This window comes from Thrips palmi, unplaced genomic scaffold (genome assembly GCF_012932325.1).
Source record: "Thrips palmi isolate BJ-2018 unplaced genomic scaffold, TpBJ-2018v1 HiC_scaffold_16, whole genome shotgun sequence".
Taxonomy (NCBI): domain Eukaryota; kingdom Metazoa; phylum Arthropoda; class Insecta; order Thysanoptera; family Thripidae; genus Thrips; species Thrips palmi.
Window position 1 is genome coordinate 9,790,737 of NW_023144625.1, and position 17,843 is coordinate 9,808,579.

The following is a 17,843-nucleotide window of genomic DNA, read 5'->3' on the forward strand; positions in this document are numbered from 1 at the left end:
TGCCGTCCGAGCCACCTTGCCGCCGCCGGCCAGTTCTCCAACCTGTTCCCGGGCCATCCCCGGCGAGCCCGCCGCGGCCTGTGACGTCGGCGTCGTCCGTCCGTCCGCCCTGCCCGCGGCCCTTGCCCTCTCCGCCGTCCACGTCGGCGAAGAAAAAAATGGCAAGGCGCCCGCCGCTCGCCTCGGACATCAAAGTTTACTAGGATCAGCTCGTTTCGAACTCTCACCGATGCCAGCGGCCGGCAGGCCTCGCATCGGGGACGCGGGTGACGACAACGGTAGCCTCAAAAATGTCGCAAGTTTGCGCGCCGTCGGGGCAAAATAGCGCGCACATGTGTGTGACCGCGTGTGTGTCTGTGTGTATATGTGTGCGTATGTGTGTGTGTGTGTGTGTGAGAGTGTGTATGTGTGTGAGTGTGAATGTATGAGTGCCGCGACACTTTCCCTTCCCAGCGCCCTGCTAGAAAGTGGCGGGCATTGTCAAGGACTCGCGGAACCCGGCAGTCGGTGCGGTCATCTCATTGGCACGGGCGCGCAGCGCGAAGGCTGAGGTCGTCCTGGTCAGCCCAGCTACAATACTCAGAAAATTTTAAAGTTATAATTCTGGGTCCCCTCTGGCAGCAGTGTAGAACAACCAGGCGACGTTCGCGATGACGACGACGCACAATGGTCGAGCGGCTGACTCTAGCGGAGTCTGGGGAATTTCGCTGCCGGCGCGCGGCCTCGGCAAAGAACAAGGCGTTCGGGGGCGTGGCTCGGCGCCGCCGTGGCTCGCGGTGGCGTGGCGGGCCGCGCGACCGCCAGCTTGAGGGTCACGTGGTGTAAACAAACACCGCGTGGCATCGCGGCGTCGCGGCGCGGACCGCGCACCGCCGCCGAAAAGGGCAGAAAGGGCGCCGGACGCGGAACTTGGACCCAGTCGTGACAGCTGGCCGCCGGGCTCAGACCCTCAACCTCAAGGACGGGGACGACTGGTCGACGGACAGTGACGAAGCGGGAGTGTCACCGAGTCAGTCCGAGGCACCTGCTCGGCCACCAAACGCCCCCCTCACACACACACACACACACACACACACACACACTCGCGCGCGCGCGCGGGAATCATGCCCCCTTCTTCTTTGGCAACTACAGTAGACAGTTGCTCTGAAGGTCGGCAAAACGCACGGCTTGGAGATCACCACGTCCTTTACAAAATTTCTGTGCACGCTACTCTCTCTCTCTCTCTCTCTCTCTCTCTCTCTCTCTCTCTCTCTCTCTCTCTCTCTCTCTCTCTCTCTCACACACACACACACACACACACACACACACACGCAGGTATAAGCACTGTCCGGAATGTGTGTTTGTTTAATGACACCTTTTGACCGGAGCCGCGCCATCGGGTCGAGTCAGAGGACACTGATAAGACTCGCCAATTTTTAACCTCCGCCGGTCGTCGGGACTCGCAGGACCAGGGAGCAGGCACGAAAGACGAGAGACAGCCCGGGCCCTGGCCGGGACGTCGGGTCCGGTGACTGGGGCTGGACTGGACGCTGACTCCAGTCAGACTGCTAACCCCATTAACATTCGCGTCGCCCGCTCATCCTTGTTTTCAGTCCGGCAGGGGCAGGGCAGGGCTGGGCAGGGCAGGGAACTCGCAAAGTCACATTGAAGCGTCGGCAGGGCGGAGAGAGGGTTCCAGCTCCGGAGGGCCCGCGGGTCAATCAACGCCTTCCTACTGAGGGCGCACTGGCGGCCTCACTGCCACTCGGGTCTCGTCAGCGCCAAAGCCTCTGTTCAATATTTTTGCCGCGGTGCCGGTTTCGGTCACGTTTAGTCCCCGGCTGCCCAGCCGCTGCCACGGGCGTGGCTGGCAAGGCTTGCGAGGCTAGGTGACATGATCTGCGCTTTGTCTCTGAGCGAGCCACCGCGGGAACGGAACGGGGAATCCCCACCGCACTCGCCTGCGGTACCCCAGTACCCGTCCCGCAGTACCCGTCCCAGTACCCGGTCCAGTCCCTTGACCGCCAAGCAAGACGAAACCTTTCGCCTCTCTGGAAGCAGGTCGGGAACTCGAAAGGTGTGCCCCACGATTCGGATTTCTAATCTCTACGCACCCCCGCCCTTTCTTTCTGGAGCGGATAACCAGCCTAGCCTGACCAAGCCTAACCTCAGCCAACCTGTCCCGACCTAACTTCTCCCTTATCGAAGTCCGGGATTCGAGAAATTCGTTCGAACAGGCCGCCAAACCGTTTTCCCGTGCCAAACTGAAGCTGACCCCTGAACTACTGCAACACTGCCTGCTGAGGTGTCCCCGCGTTGCCGAGACACGTGTGACCCCTCGTGTCTCTTGGCTGACCACAACACTGTGCCGCGCCTCCAGCCTGCGTCAGTCTGCGTCACAGCAAGCGACCGAAACCTTGGCCAGCCAGGCCGGCACGCCAAGAGGATTCCCTTCTTTCTCTGCACTTCCTTATGTCCAAGCTGTTGTTTTCGCTTTCGTTGGCGCGGCCAAAACAAAAAGAGAATTTGCATAGGTCCTTACGCCTGTTTCTGTAAGGCAGGATAATCCATTCAGAGGAGGTGAATTTTTCGTCCTTGCTCATTCATCTAAACGCTTCCAGCTTAATGACAGATTCGACACCCGCGCCGCTGCCACGAAGGTCCAAATCATTTCTGTCTTTCTTTGGCAAAGAACAGTCGAGCCGTATTTCCGTCCCTCGTTGCAAATTAACCCCAGCGGTGGTCATCGCGTCCAAACTCTCACGCCACCGAGCGGCTTGTATACCCAAAGTCGTTTTCGTCGCTCCGTCTCTCTCGCAGCTCGAAGGGGACGCCCCGCGAGTGCGAGAGGGACAGGTTGATGAAACGACCCATCGAGATCAGTCTGCAGGCACTCACTCATCAGAGGTGCGATTTACAGCGGCGCAGCGTGCAGATCGGTACGATGGCGAGATGAGCCGAACGCGTAAGCACTTTTTATTTTTATTGTTGTTGTTGTTGTCGTTTGTTGTTGTTGTTTGTTGTTGTTGTTTGCGATCTCAGTGTCAACATCCTAGCAAAACACGCGCCTATGCATAAACAGGAGAAATGCGTCATACGTGTGGTATTTTTAGACATCGCTGTCACATTTTGTTATGTTTGAAATTTTGTTGTGTTTGGAGAGCTGGTGGTGAATTTTGGAAAATTTTTGCAGTGTCTCTTCCCGCGATCCGTTCGGTACACACAGGGTGTAGGCCCGGGCGGCGGCACGTCGTACGTGCCCGGAGTGAAAGGTCGTTCCCCCCATCGCACCCAACGTTTTGACAGCGCGTTCGCGCAAAGCTGGAAGCTGGCGATGATTATTGTTTTTGATTTTTGCTGCTCCGCGTCCGGATCACACGCTTTCTTGTTGAGGCAGCGCGGAGACGCGGGACGAGCCGACGAGTCCTCTCCGCTGTAATGACGCCAAATTGGCCGAGGTGCAGCCTGCAGTTTTCGTCGCTCCGTCTCTCTCGCACCCATACGGTACGCCCCGTGAGTGCGAGAGAGACAGAGCGACGAGAACGGCTCTCGGAATCGGTGTGCTGCAGCCACCCCGCCGTGAGGGGGGAGATTATTTGCCCGGGGGGCGTCCGGCAATGCGTCACGCGGCGCTTTCGGGAGCTGGCTGGAGCTGAGCTGCCTAACCTTCCCGTCCGCGGGCAGATGGCCCAGTCCTGTCTGATGGTTTTATTGCAGCGTGGCGTCCCCGCGTCCGAGCCCGTCACTGCCCCCATATCGCACGGCGCGGCGCCGCCCCGACGTCACCGGGACGTGTTTTGGATTCGCGCCCCGCCAGGTCCACCAGGTCCGCCAGGTCTCGCTCGCTGGAGGTGCTCCCGGTGCCACGCCCCCCGCCCCACCCCGCCCCACCCCGCCCCGCCGCACCCGCCGCGCCACGCCGGCCGGCGTATGTCCTGCATCGTTCGGATATATAAACCTGGGGAGGTTCGGAGAAGCAGCAATCTGTCCTTGGGAGCGTCTCGTCAAGCACCTCCCCGTGTTCTCCACGTCGTCCTCCCCGACGTCATCCACACCCCGAGGCCATAACCTCCCCGACACAACCATGAAGACCGTCCTGGTGAGTATCTATTCTTGAAAGCTTGAGGTCCTTTCGTTCGTGTTGTTGTCGCCAGCTGTAGCAACCCCTGTTCCTGCTCCAGGTGTTCCTCGCTGTCCTCGTGGCCGTCGCCACCGCCGCCCCGCAGTTCTTCGGCGTCCCCGGCCTCGGAGGCGTGTCCTTCGGCTACGGCTACCCCGACTACCACCATCACCACCACCACGGCGGCCACTACGGCGGCGGCCACTACCACCACGGTGGCCACTACGGCGGCGACTACGGCCACCACCACCACCACCACGGTGGCCACTACGGTGGCGGAGGCCACTACGGCGGCGGCGGCCACTACGGCGGTCACCACCATCACCACCATGGAGGCCACCACTTCTGAGCTCGACACCAGCCCAAACGCCTTCGCCATCGCCACTGCCGGGTGACGTGGTTCAAAGCAAGGAGAAAGGACAATCAGTGCCACTGACAGTGGAAGTGAAGTGACTCGTGCTCGCCGCATTTTCCAGCACTTCGTCAGGAAGGCTTGCTCTGCTTGCCTTGCCGGGCATGAGCGAACACTCCTTTGCCGACTCCGCAGCCGTGTCAACAGACGCCCCATGTCAGGGCACTTTTCTTTTTGCGTTTAACCATGTCACCATTTCCAACGCCATTGTAATTTATTGACCTAATTTATTATTCCTGTGAAAAAGAGAAAAATAAATAGACTGACTGAAAACGAACTGAGCATTGCTTCCGAATCTTTGGCCGTGTGAAAGGGCATTCCCTGCGAATACGTTATCGAGGTCACCGACCAGAGGACAAGCCCTACTTGAAGGGAGAGGCCCTCGGTGCTGACGTCGGCGGCGGCACCGATCGGGGCGCCGTGCGTCACGCACGTGAAGTCGCGCAAAGTCGTTATCGCCTGGACCGCGGCCTGGCCGGCCGGCCCGGACCGCTTTCCGGTTTTCCGGCGCGGCGACGGGGACAGCATGTAAACTTCAGGAGGGGGGGGGGGCGTGCACTCGAGCCCTGTAATGACGAACGCTAATCCAAGCGCGGCAGACTGATTCCGAGAGAGGCGACTTCATCGCTCCGTCTCTGTCGCGTTTGCAGGGCGCCATGGGTGCGTGCGAGAGGGACAGAGCGATGGAAACGACTTTCGGATCCGTCCTCAATCACCGCGTCAGTGTCGCTGCCGCGGGGATGACAGCGGCGCTGTCGTGCCGCCGCGACGTCGGCGGCTTGTTGGACCCGCTGAGGTCGCGCTCGCCGAGCTTGCCCACAACAACGCGGACTGGCATGGAGAGGTTACGGCACTTGTCGAGGGGGCCTAGGAAGGGCCATCCACTAATTAAGCCGGGCATGTCGCGGGGCGTGGCGTGGGAGGGCGGGCGGTGTTCGCACTGTTGTCGTCCTGGCGGCAGGGCGCGCCAGGCTCCCACGACGACACCGACGACGACGGCCACCCCCGCGGCGCCGGGGGTCGACGAGCATAAAAGACCCCGCGCCCGGGACGCCGCGGTCCAGTCCACGACGGCGACGTCGCAGTGCCATGTCCTGTCGGTGACGACGCCGCCGCGCTCGCGCCACTCCACGCCATGACCGCTACCGCCGCGGTGAGTCGGCCGTCGTCCAGAGTACCGGCCGCGGCGGCGCGCTCGGCTGCTGGCGGCCGCGGCGTCGCGTGGGCGCGCCACCTCCGCGAAAGTGCGATTCGCGAATTCGTGTGTGTATGTGTGTGTGCGCGAGTGTGAGTGTGAGATTTACGTGTGTGTGCTTGCAGGTGGTGTCCTTGCTGCTGGCCGTGCTGGCCGCGGCGACCAGCGCCCAGCCCCAGATGTTCGGCATGCCGATGCCCATGGCGCCCATGATGGCGCCCGCCATGATGTACGGGTACCCGGCCGCGGGCTACCCGCCGCCCTACGCCAGCGCCTACCCGTACTACCACCCGCAGCCGCCGCACCCCGTCGGCTCGCCCTACGGCTGGCACGGCTTCCACGGCGGGTACGGCCACCACGGCCCCTACGGCCACCACGGCTACCACCACCACGGCTACCACGGCTACCACGGACACCCCATGCACCACCCGTTCCACTAGTGCGTCGACCCGTGTGTGTCTGAAGAATCCCCAGACTGGCTTTGTGCGTGTGTGTGTGTGTGTGTGTGTGTGTGTGTGTGTGTGTGTGTGTGTGTGTGGTGTGTGTGTGTCTGTCTGTGTGTGTACTCGACGATGTGTACTCGGCTACATGCAAAACCCCCGAATGCTTATTTATTTTTTCGTCAATAAAAGGAATTTGTGCATAAAGGTGCGGTTTGTTTTGCTCTGCGTTTTGAACGAGAGGGTGCTGGATGTGGGTAAAGGCTGGTCATTGCCCCGTCGGCCTGCCAGGCCCGGTCGCCACAATGAAAGCGAGTGGGCCGCGCTGCCCGAGCGACGCCCCGGCTGTCTCTCTCGCACACCTTCGGAGCGCCCCATGAGTGCGAGAGAGACGAAACCTCGGTTCGGATGCAGCCCGCAGCGTCGCGGTGTCAGGGTCTGTATCGCGAATCCACGCAAGGCCGCCGCCTAATAATTGGACTGTGTGTCTCCCGGCGGGCCGGGTCCGAGGGGAAGGCCCCCTTCGCTCTCTCTCGCTCACTCACGTGGTGCCCGATGTGGGCGCGAGAGAGACAGTTTGACGGCGAGGCAGGGGAAGAGGGGGTGCCACAGTGGGCCAGAAGACCGGTGGAGATGGCCAAAACTCTAGACGCGTTTTGAGCTCCAGAGTCGCTAAAAAGGCCTCGAAACGAACGTGTGACCGCACCAATGGATTCCTCGTTCGGAGAGCAATCCATTGGTGGGGTCACACGTTCGGTTCGAGTCCCACTTACCGACTCTAGAGCTCAAAAAGCGTCGAGAGTTTTGGCTGTCTCCACCTGCTTCTGGCCCACTGTGGGTGCCCTGTTACGCCGTCGTGTGGAGTCGCCACAGTGACATGCCCGCGAGGTCGCAACAACGGTCATCATCGTGGAAAGTAAAACCACGGCGGCGTTTTTCCCTAAGTCGTCCGCTAGCGCTTCACCTGCTCCGCTAGGTCCGCCGGCTCCACCGGCTCCTCGGACAATGCGGCGACGGCTGACATAATCCGGAGCGCGGCGCGTCCTTTCTCTGGGGCCGCGTCCGCGTCGCCGCGTCGCCAGACGGCCGCGTTCGAGGCGCGCGGCGGCAGTGCGGCGCGGCGTGGTCCGCCCACGACCACGCGACGACCGGCTCGGCGCGGCCAGCCTTGTGGTGGTCATGACAACCTTCCCGTTTTGCCAATAACGTTGCCCGGGCCGCTGCTGAATCGGGCCTTACGGGAGGTCACCGCGCCGCCGCACAGTGGGCCAGAAGATCGGTGGAGGCGGCCAAAACGCTAGACGCGTTTTGAGCTCCACAGTCGCTAAATAGGACTCGAACCCGGACTTGCTTGTGGACCCCACCAATGGATTCCTCGTTCGAAGAGCAATCCATTGGTGGGGTCACACGTCCGGTTCGAGTCCCATTTAGCGACTCTGGAGCTCAAAACGCGTCTGGAGTTTTGGCCGCCTCCACCGGTCTTCTGGCCCACTGTGCGCCGCGCGCATCCCCGGGGACGTCGTCCAGGCCGTCCAGGCGGTGACGTGTCGTGACGGCCGCCCAAAACGGGAGAAGCTTCCTGGTGGCGAGAGAGGTGTCAACAAGATCGTTGTGATAGAGCCATCAGAAATGGGTCCGGATCGATCTGGCCTTGTTCCGATCCGCTCGTCTGGGATGTTCTGAGACCACCAAGCGCCCGAGCCGCTCGCATGCACTTTTTAGAGCGCCGCAAGGTGAAACGCCATAGTCCTGCCTAACTGAAACACCTCTGTCGCTGCCTGCCCGCGCTCTATAAAGTGGATTCAAGCGACACAGGTGCCTGCTTTCACGATCACTACTCCTGCATAAGGGTGTAGTAAAAATACACGTCGAAGAAAAAAACACTAGCAACAGAAATAAATTCTGCAGTAAATTACAATAACGCAGAGTCGGAAATGCCGAAATTTGACGCTGGAAGGGCTATCATCAGCGAGCGGTGTAATTGCCCGCCGCTGTGTGAATTGCAGTCCGACCCACGCACGGCCGCCACTGACGCAGCATCTCCCTCGCAGGGACTAGAATCTGTTACATTGCTGTTCTCTCGTATCATGGGCGTACCGTAATCTTGAGCGAGATTCGATCGATTTTTCGGAACGTTTGAGTCTTGTTTCCTGCATTTCACGATCTGAACCAATGTATTCTGAAAATTTCACGCGTAATCCCGTAAATTTCCCGATGCCGACATCTGTGAGCCTGAAATGGCCTGTGGCCCCTCGTCCTGCAGACGAGAGCGATTATCGTCGCTCTGTCTATGCGCACCTGGGCGTCCCGCTCGCGCACAGGCGCTCCGGAATGCCGAACGCGACTGCTCTCATTTCCGGCTGCTGGTATTCCCGAACTCCGGCCGATCTTTCCCGCGCACCACATGGAGCCAGAAGCCGGCCTCGGCCGGCGGCAGAATATTTTTATATGCCCGTTTGGGCTCCGCTCCGTCCGCCTCGCTGGATGCCGAACCCGACATGCTCCTTCCGGGGTGGTTTCGGCTCGGCGGGACACAGTGGGCCAGAAGACCGGCGGAGGCGGCCAAAACTCTAGACGCGTTTGGAGCTCCAGCGTCGCTAAATGGGACTCGTATCGAACGTGTGACCCCACCAATGGATTGCTCTCCGAACGAGGAATCCATTGGTGGGGTCACACGCTCGGTTCGAGCCCTGTTTAGCAACTTTGCTGCTCAAAACGCGTCGAGAGTTTTGGCCGCCTCCACGCGGGACCGAAAAGCAGAGCTGAGTCGCCCGAAATGGACCTCGAAAAATGCACTGCTCCAGAATACACTGCTCGAAAATACACGCTCTCGGGAGTACACACTGCTCGCTCGCTCCTCCGGCCCTTGCCTTGTCAAGTTGACAGTGTGCCCAGTGCTTCCTGGCCGCCCTCAGGGCCAAGCCCTCCGGGACTCGCTGCTCGTCGGACAGCGTCGCGTGATCCAGTTTCGGCGGTCCCCCACTTCCCAGCTGCACCGCGGCGTGCGTGCGAGAGAGAGAGAGAGAGAGAGAGAGAGAGAGAGAGAGAGAGAGAGAGAGAGAGAGAGAGAGAGAGAGAGAGAGAGAGAGAGAGAGAGAGAGACCACTGCCGCTCATGACCATTGCAAATGAGCCGCGGCGCTTCACAGCCGCACCTGAGACAATACGCGGCGCGCGCTGAAGGCACGTAACTCGGCCGCACGGCGCCGCAGTTGTGGCGGTGTCGTCGGGAGGCTGCGGGTGACTCCGGAAGGAGGCGCTGCACGCCGACGAGACGGCAGGCCGGCCGGACCTCAGGATCGGCCACCGAGTGGCCGTGAGGGTCACGCCGCACAGTGGGCCAGAAGACCGGTGAGGCGGCCAAAACTCCAGACGCGTTTTGAGCTCCCGAGTCGCTAAATGGGACTCAAACCGAACGTGTGACCCCACCAATGGATTCCTCGTTCGGAGAGCAATCCATTGGTGGGGTCACACGTCCGGTTCGAGTCCCATTTAGCGACTCTGGAGCTCAAAACGCGTCTCGAGTTTTGGCCGCCTCCACCGGTCTTCTGGCCCACTGTGCGCCTATTCGGCCGGCCCCCGAGTCCCTGAGTGGCCGTCGCCGCCAAGCCGCACTGCGCCAGCGTGCGCCAGGAGGGCGGCCTGCCTCTCTCGGCCTGCTGCTCTGCCCACGCGCACCGCATATAAGCACCCGGAGGTCACTGTCTGCGTGCAGTGTTGTGCGAACCCCGAACGCAAGCGCACGCGTCGCAGAGATGAAGTCCGCAATCGTGAGTGTCTCACTTGGTTTTTTAATTTTTTTTGGAAACAAAAGCCGCGCGTGTGTGAAAGTGCGTTTGAGAGCAAAAGTGCGTGCGTGAGCCAGTGTGGTTATGTGCTGACCGACCCCTTTGGTTCCAGCTTCTCGTTCTGCTGGCCGTGGTGGTGGCCGCCCTGGCCAAGCCCGGTGGCTACGGACTCGCCGGCGCCCCCGACCGAGGCTACGACGGTCCTGGCGGCTACAGGGACGGCCGGCAGTACTACGGCGGCTACCCGGGAGGCTACGACGGCGGCTACGGCCAGGGTGGATACGGCGGCGGCTACGGTGGCGGCTACGGCGGCTACAGGCCCGGCTACAACGGCTACAGTGGATACGCCGGCCGCCCAGGATACAGTGGCTTTGGTGGTTACGGCGGCAACGGCGGTTACGGTGGATACAACGGCTACAGTGGATACAACGGCTACAACGGCTACAATGGATACAGCGGCTACAGTGGGTACCCCGGTGGCCGCCCCGGTGGATACTACGGCGGAAGGCCCGGCTACGGTGGCTACTCCGGCGCCAACGGGTACGGTGGTGGATACGGTGGGTACGGCGGGTACTCTGGGTACGGCGGAAACGGCGGCTACGGCGGATACTCCGGCATCTACGACAACTACTACAAGAAGTGAGCCCTGCCAGCGTATTTTGCATTACGAACTACACATTGTGATAGCGCTTCGCAGCGCCTTGGTTTTGCCTGGAGAGATTTGTCGGTTGTTCAAATCGTACTAGTCATCCTATTTATTTAATAAATATGTTTGAAATAAAGACCAATGTCTCTACCGATTTTAGGTGTGTTATCATTTATGCAATCCTGATGTTCATGGACGTGTTTGTTTCCTAACAAATTTTTTCGATTCATTTTTCTGGGCTTGTAGCCAAGGATGAGGGGTGTTAAAATTGGAAGAGACAATGTAAAACTTAAATCGTATATTCTTAATCAATAAATACAATGAATGATTGTTTTGGTAACGAATGGGCGAATCGAATGGGGATGAAAATACGGCGTCATCGTTCAGGTACTGGTCGAGTTTCCAAAACTCGTATGGCACTGGTGGACGACCGGGCGGTGAGGCCCCAGTCTAGCCATGGTGGTGGTAGCCGCCGTGGTGGCCTCCGTGGTGGTAGCCTCCGTGGTGGCCGCCGTGGTGGTAGCCTCCGTGGTGGCCGCCGTGGTGGCCGCCGTGATGGTAGCCTCCGTGGTGGCCGCCGTGGTGGTAGCCTCCATGTCCACCGTGGTGGTACTGGGCCATAGCCGCAGCCACGCACACAGCCACAAGGAGAAGAGCCTAAAACACAACACAAAACTAAGTTTAAAATTTGACACAAAGACCACGGAGCCACACTGTTTAAAAATATCATGGAAATTCCCGAACTTGTTGGAGGAAAATATCGACCTTGATTGCAATCCCCCAATGTTTCAATTTTTAAAAATAAATTTTTTTGGTAGACAAAGCCTTTGGATTACTTTGAACGGTGCCTAGTGCATAATTAAATTAACATTTTTCGAAGTATTTTTAAGTTTTTCCGGAGGAGGTGGGGGAGGGGAGGGTAAGAGTTCCACGATAGACTGTCAAATAATCACTTTGTGGAAAGGGGGGGGGGGTGGACTCCTTTGAAGGGGTGGTGAGAATCTTCGAATCTCCTTACCAAGATGAGCTTCATGTCGGTGCTGAGGGGAGCTGATTGAGCTGCTGAAGTGATGCTGAGGGGAGTGCTGCAGGTGCTGCGGGTGCCGGTGGAGTGATGCCGTCCTGGGCCGCCGTGGGCTTTTTATCGGACCGCTGCTTTGCCTCACTTTGCCACCTCCACTGCACTTGCCGGCCTGATGACGCACTGGAGTTAACCAACGCACCTGTATCGCTGCCGCTCCAGCTTGGTTCCAGCCGCCCGGTCCAGCGGCGCGACGTCACGGCTCGGCCGGGAGGCGGGAAAACCTAGCGCGGGGCGGGGCGGGTCGCGGCGCTCTCAAAATACACACAACTTTACGCCGGCGAGATCACGCAGTGAAAGGTACACACAGCGCGGCCGCGGCGCTGTGACTCACCTTTGTTGTGATGCGACCAGCTGCCACGCACGACGCCGACGCCACGCCAATCAAGCCAGCAAACGCCACGCCACGCCACGCCACGCCACGCCGCGGTTTTGTACACAGTGCGTCTCATCGTGGGAGCGGCCAGGGGATATCCCGCGTCCCGTGTCCGAATTTCCTGCTCGAACACTGTGCACGCCGCATCGCATCCCTTGGTCACATCTGCAAAAACGCCCGCGGGTTGGCAACCCGCGACACTTGCACCTGTAGGTGGGTAAGGGGCCGTACCCATACTACGTGACCATCGGGGGGGGAGGAGGAGGAGGAGGAGTCGAGCCAAATACTACGCCCAATCTCAATTACATGGGAAGGTTAGGTTATCCTGGTCACTATGAGGGGAGAGGGGGTCAAAATGTGGCCTAAAATCGGTCACCTAGTATGGGAAAGACCCCTAAGTCCCACTCTTCCCCTGACCACGACCTTTACAACACCCCCTAGTTTGACACATTTGACGGTGCGTCGAATCTAATGGTCGCGTCCTGCCAGGAAGGGCAGGGAAGGCAGCGACCCAAAGGTCATTGCCCCGCCGATCGAGCAGCATCGACCGGATGGCGCCCAATGGCCGCTCAAATTCTGTCGGTTTGCGGCCGCAGCCACGATCACTGCTCGTGACGTCAGGAAAAAATAATTGGTTCTCAGTGGGCTTTAATTATGTTGGGACTGCATGTTTTGGCGCAGAGCGGGTGGCGGCAGGCCGGTACGGTAGCGTCCGCCGGGGCGGCGGGTGGCGCGGGCGGCGTCGGAGTCGCAGGGGTCACCGGGGGCTCCCGAGGGGTCCTGGAGGCCCGGGGGCCCGGGCCCCGGGGGCCTGGCGTCCGGGGGGCCGCGGGGCGCCGGGACAATATAAATAAGGCGCCTGGAGTCGGAGCATCGCCAGTACATCCACGGAGAACAATCGTCAGCAGCTCAGCAGCACGACATGAAGCTCATCCTGGTGAGTACCACGACGCCGTGGCGCCATCTCCACCCCAAAAACGCCTTTTTAGTGAACTTTTCTGTCAATTTTGAGCTGATTGTGAATCGTGTGCCTGATAAAGCGCCAATTAAAAGCCAAAGCCAATAGACTAGTGTAAGAATCTGCGAAGATCTTTGGCAGAATTTCTATCACGATTGGCGTATTTCTTTCAACTTCATTGTGAAAATTTGAGTCGTCACTTGATGACAATTTCAAGGCTAATTTTCCTTACAACACTGTCATCTAAACAATTGATGACATTTTTGTCACGCCTATGCACTAAGTATAGGATCTTTGATGAAAATGTCATCAATTTGTGATGAGATTGTCATCATTTGAAAGTGATGAAAATATCATCCCCGTTTTTGTCATAAAGTTACAACAAATTTTTACACTGTTTATGTCGAAGATTTTTAACCCCTGCTCTGCGTTTGTGCAGGTATTCCTGATAGTTGCGGTGGCGGTCGCGCTGGCCGTGCCCTACGGATACGGCTACGGCGGCTACGGCGGCTACGGCCACCACCACCATGGCGGCTATGGTCACCACCACCACCGCGGGGGCTGGGGCGGCTACGGCGGCTGGGGCGGCTACGGCGGCCACCACCACCATCACCACCACGGCCACCACTGGGGTTGACATCTTTGCCATCGCGAGCCTTCCTTTGGTTCACTCGCCACAAAGCCCACGGTTCACCTAGACTCAATAATTTCTGTGTAGTATTTATCTTCTTATTTATGTTACGGGTTGAAGCGGAAGAGAGAGAGAAAGATTATGTCCGTCTTGTTGAACTGGACCTACAAAAACCGGGCTCGCCCGCTGTGTCGTCCCCGGAATTTTTAGTAAAATAATAAAATAGTTACCATTTTTCCAAAAACTATCTTGCATTTCACGATGAATTCCTTGACTCCCAACACGTCTATGAGGAAAATCAAAAATTTTCTCAACAACTTTGGATTTGAAAAAGAATTCTCCTGGGTATTGAACTCATGTCTGCTCCACGATTGGGCACTTCTAAAACCACCCATCCGCAGTAATACAACATCTCTGACTCGATCCGGATAATATGGCTTAAATACATCCTGCACGCAGCCTCATGATACCATACAGAAGGTTTTACAGCCGAGAAAGACTCAGTTAGATAGGAATCCAGCAGCAACTGAGTCTTTCTCGAACGGGCCGCCACAACTGAGTCTTTTCTCAGCGCCTCGCCACAACTGAGTCTTTCTTACTAGTAGGTATCGAAAATGATGCATGTGTTCATTGTGATGAGCGACTCTCGTGGCCATCCTCGCGCGGGCACTGATTGTCCTGCAGCGAACACGCAGTATGAAAATCCAGGATTCGAAAGACACTCGTGCGTCATCGCCTTTGCGATCACCGCCTTCCTGTTTGTCAACAAAACGTTCCTCCGTCCGGACGAGCGCCTGCGGCCCAGGCCGCCCCGCAATGCTCCCGTGCGTTGGGTTGCCTACCCCGAAGTTCGCAGGCGCTACGGGCCGCCCGGGCCGCCAGCGCTCCGCGACCGGCGCTCGGATTCAGGCTCGTGTCGTCGCTTCAGGAGTTTATTTTGCTTTTGTAATTAATTTTGTAACTTGAGAGGGAGTATGGATCCGCCTGGCGGGCCGACGAACCCGACTTGAAGGAGAATAAGTGACCGCTGCGGCCTTTACGACAGCCCGCCAAATTAGTGGCCGTGACTTTGGGCTGCAAGACCCTCAATTTGGGGACATCGGATTTAACCATCTCGAAAGCTGTGATTATGACCGTCTTTTTTTCATCTTAGCATTCAGTTTTGCTGTTGTCTTTTATTTTGTACAGACTCGTTTGTCCTTATTTGTTCGATCCTTGTTGTATGTTTTGTAGGAGCTTCGTTTTCTTTTTTTCTGTCTCTTCTTTCTTTTCTGACTCAAGTGACGCAGGGTGAGCGGCAGGCACATGACCAAACAACACAAAAATAGGGTTAAATTTTTTTTATTACTAATTATTTAAAATTAACAAATGACTAATGTTGGGTGGATGACTGATGGGCGATTTAAGCAGGTACTTCGAGACGACGTGGTGCGATGAGGTGCTTGATGAGGTCGACGGGGACGGTGTCCTAGCCGTGGTAGCCGTGGTGGTGGCCGTAGCCGCCGTGACCGTAGCCTCCATGGCCGTAGCCGTGGTGGTGGCCGTAGCCTCCGTGGCCGTAGCCGTGGCCATAGCCGCCGTGGCCGTAGCCGCCGTGGCCATAGCCGCCGTGGTGTCCGTAGCCGCCGCCGTAGCCGTAGCCGGGCAGGGCGAGGGCCATGGTGAAGGCGAGGAGGAGGAAGACCTGCGGAGCACAAGGACAATGATGTTAGTTCGACCGTGCAGGTACAGGGGAGGGGCACTGCGCGGACCGCCATCTAGTCCGTCAGCAAGAAGCTCCTCCTCGCTGACCCACTGTCATCCCGGGCCAAGAGGGGGGAAGGGGTGCCGTCTTCCGCGCCCGCGACCAGCATTGCCAACTGACACTGACACACCCTAAGGGTTCCGCCCACCGGGCACCCCGACAGCGCTGCGTTCTAACACTGAGACACAAAGGTATGCCGCCTTGCGGGGCACCCTGCTGGCACTGCCCTCTAACACTGAGACACAAAGGTATGCCGCCTTGCGGGGCACCCTGCTGGCACTGCCCTCTAACACTGAGACACAAAGGTGTTCCGCCTTGCGGGGCATCCTGCTAGCACTGCCCTCTAACACTGAGACACAAAGGTATGCCGCCTTGCGGGGCACCCTGCTAGCACTGCCTTCTAACACTGACGCGACGGTTGCGGCGAAGACACCGTGGCACTCGGACACTCACCAAGACGGCGGAGTACATCATGGTGATGCTGTGCTTGCTGCTGTGCGAGTCCGTCGAGGGCAAGACGCTGCTGGGTTGTGATGCCTCCTCCGGGGCGGCGCTGCTTTTATGTGGCCGTGCTGGACGCAAGGCTGGACGCGGCGCGGCCCAGTGACGTCCGTCGGCTGCTTTTCGGCTAGGCCGGCCTGGGCTGGGCCGGGCCTGGGCCTCCCCCAGACGCGTCGGGGCGGGGAGCCGCGGCGCCGCCGGGGCTGCCCTGCTGGCTGAGGTCCAGGCCGCACAGTGGGCCAGAGGACCGGTGGAGGCGGCCAAAACTCTAGACGCGTTTTGAGCTCCAGAGTCGCTAAATGGGACTCGAACCGAACGTGTGACCCCACCAATGGATTGCTCTCCGAACGAGGAATCCATTGGTGGGGTCACACGTTCGGTTCTAGTCCCATTTAGCGACTCTGGAGCTCAAAACGCGTCGAGAGTTTTGGCCGCCTCCACCGGTCTTCTGGCCCACTGTGGGCCGGCGCGGCCACTACCCTTCTCTCTCTCGCACTCGCGGCCCGTCTCGTTTGGATGCAAGAGAGATAGGGCGGCTGCGCGGGATCACTCTCTGCAGCGGGCGGACGGCGTGGACGGGGGGCGGGGAAGGCGGGGCTGTCAACCGAATGTCCACCCGGCGCCACGCCACCGCGTCCCACGTCACCGGGCTTGTTATGGTGTCATGCCTGCACTACCGGGAACACCGAGGGGGCAAGCGACGGGTAATCATCTGTAAGACACACGAAAGAAACGAAATACAACATAAAAAAATTATGAGATGTCTTTTTATGCAGCGCTTTTAAATTTCTCGTAAAACAGAATTTTCTGAATAAATTTGGTTTTATTTTTGGGACTACAATAACTAAATCCGGGGGACATTCCTAAGGGTGGCCGTCGTTTGTTATTTGGTATCCCATCCCCCATAAGTGTCATGAGATGTGGTAAGGCACACCCTCTCCTTATGGGCACAAGGAATAATAAGGGTCTCCCAGCTTTCAATTTTATATTTGTTTTTGAAAAGAAAAACCATAGCCTACACCAGCGGTATTGAAATAAATTTACTTTACTTAAGATTTATCAGCGCGTGTTTTTAAATATTTTCTTCTTGTTTGTAACTTTGCAGTTTCAAAGTTACGAGCGATTTTTTGAAAATATAAGTGGTAGTAGGGCCAACTGTTTTCGGAAATGGAGTTTAGGGGGGGCAGCGGCGGGTGTCTTGTTTGAGAACCGCGGTCGTGACACGCCGTCGCAGTGTTTGAGTCTGCCTCGTCGCTGCTACGCGCGATGGACAATCAGGTTTCCCGGTAACGACTTTGCGTGCCCGCCGTGGCCGCCGTAATGAAAAGGACCTCAGACTGCCCCAGACACACGTGCCCACCGACTGCCAAGTTCCCCCTGCCGGGCCGCGCCGGGCTCGGGTCGCCGTGTTCTCTGCAGACCGATTCCGAGAGTCGTTTTCGTCGCTCTGTCTCTCTCGTACCCATGGGGGTGCCCCGCGAGTGCGAGAGAGACAGAGCGACGAAAACGACTCTCGGAATCAGTCTGCCGGCGGGCCGATAGCGTGACCTTCCTTCCGCCTCCTTGCTCTTCAGTCCCGCTGATTTACAGAAACGGGCGATAGCGCTCCTCGGCCTTATCAGAAACCGAGCGAGCCGCGCGAAACAGAAGCCGAGAATTCCTCCCAAAAACGTGACGCAGTTTATGATACAGTGGATTTTTGTGCTTTTTTCTTAAAATCTAATATGTTTTTGTGTGGTCGTACTGCCCTCATCATTCAATTCAAATTCACCGCTAATATCTGTACAATAACACGCTTCTGACTTCGAGTAGCCAAAGATTGACCTCTGGCGAGCACCAGGCTGGGATGTTTTGCTTTTGAGTGGGAGAAACGGCTGGCAGTTTTATCGTTTATCAGCAAGCGTGATATTTGGTCAATCCTTTTTTATTAAAAATAAGTGTTTTCGGGTGAAAGTGGCTTTCTGACACGTGTG

The 17,843-nt window shown here is 58.1% G+C and overlaps 6 protein-coding genes across 6 annotated transcripts; 4 read left to right on the forward strand and 2 right to left on the reverse strand.

The window, feature by feature from the left end:
• Positions 1-3,920: 3,920 nt before the first annotated feature.
• Positions 3,921-4,788, forward strand: LOC117642268 (spore coat protein YeeK-like). The gene is made up of 2 exons (XM_034380265.1): positions 3,921-4,078; positions 4,161-4,788. Exons 1-2 carry the CDS (start codon positions 4,064-4,066, stop codon positions 4,446-4,448), a joined length of 303 nt encoding a protein of 100 aa, XP_034236156.1. The 5' UTR covers positions 3,921-4,063; the 3' UTR covers positions 4,449-4,788.
• A 1,106-nt stretch (positions 4,789-5,894) lies between these two features.
• LOC117642988 (uncharacterized protein DDB_G0272718-like) lies at positions 5,895-6,146 on the forward strand. Its single transcript, XM_034381625.1, has one exon. The coding sequence runs from the start codon at positions 5,895-5,897 to the stop codon at positions 6,144-6,146; it is 252 nt and encodes an 83-aa protein (XP_034237516.1).
• Positions 6,147-9,805: 3,659 nt separating this feature from the next.
• Positions 9,806-10,738, forward strand: LOC117642216 (TATA-binding protein-associated factor 2N-like). Its single transcript, XM_034380164.1, has 2 exons — positions 9,806-9,915; positions 10,046-10,738. The coding sequence occupies exons 1-2, from the start codon at positions 9,901-9,903 to the stop codon at positions 10,574-10,576; spliced, it is 546 nt and encodes a 181-aa protein (XP_034236055.1). The 5' UTR covers positions 9,806-9,900; the 3' UTR covers positions 10,577-10,738.
• A 124-nt stretch (positions 10,739-10,862) lies between these two features.
• Positions 10,863-11,744, reverse strand: LOC117642217 (cold and drought-regulated protein CORA-like). Its single transcript, XM_034380165.1, has 2 exons — positions 11,598-11,744; positions 10,863-11,236 (listed from the first exon to the last, which is right to left on the reverse strand). Exons 1-2 carry the CDS (start codon positions 11,610-11,612, stop codon positions 11,030-11,032), a joined length of 222 nt encoding a protein of 73 aa, XP_034236056.1. The 5' UTR covers positions 11,613-11,744; the 3' UTR covers positions 10,863-11,029.
• Positions 11,745-12,943: 1,199 nt separating this feature from the next.
• LOC117642291 (neuropeptide-like protein 28) lies at positions 12,944-13,872 on the forward strand. Its single transcript, XM_034380330.1, has 2 exons — positions 12,944-12,973; positions 13,434-13,872. Exons 1-2 carry the CDS (start codon positions 12,959-12,961, stop codon positions 13,629-13,631), a joined length of 213 nt encoding a protein of 70 aa, XP_034236221.1. The 5' UTR covers positions 12,944-12,958; the 3' UTR covers positions 13,632-13,872.
• Positions 13,873-14,950: 1,078 nt separating this feature from the next.
• Positions 14,951-15,978, reverse strand: LOC117642286 (glycine-rich cell wall structural protein-like). Its single transcript, XM_034380324.1, has 2 exons — positions 15,823-15,978; positions 14,951-15,309 (listed from the first exon to the last, which is right to left on the reverse strand). Exons 1-2 carry the CDS (start codon positions 15,841-15,843, stop codon positions 15,094-15,096), a joined length of 237 nt encoding a protein of 78 aa, XP_034236215.1. The 5' UTR covers positions 15,844-15,978; the 3' UTR covers positions 14,951-15,093.
• Positions 15,979-17,843: the final 1,865 nt, after the last annotated feature.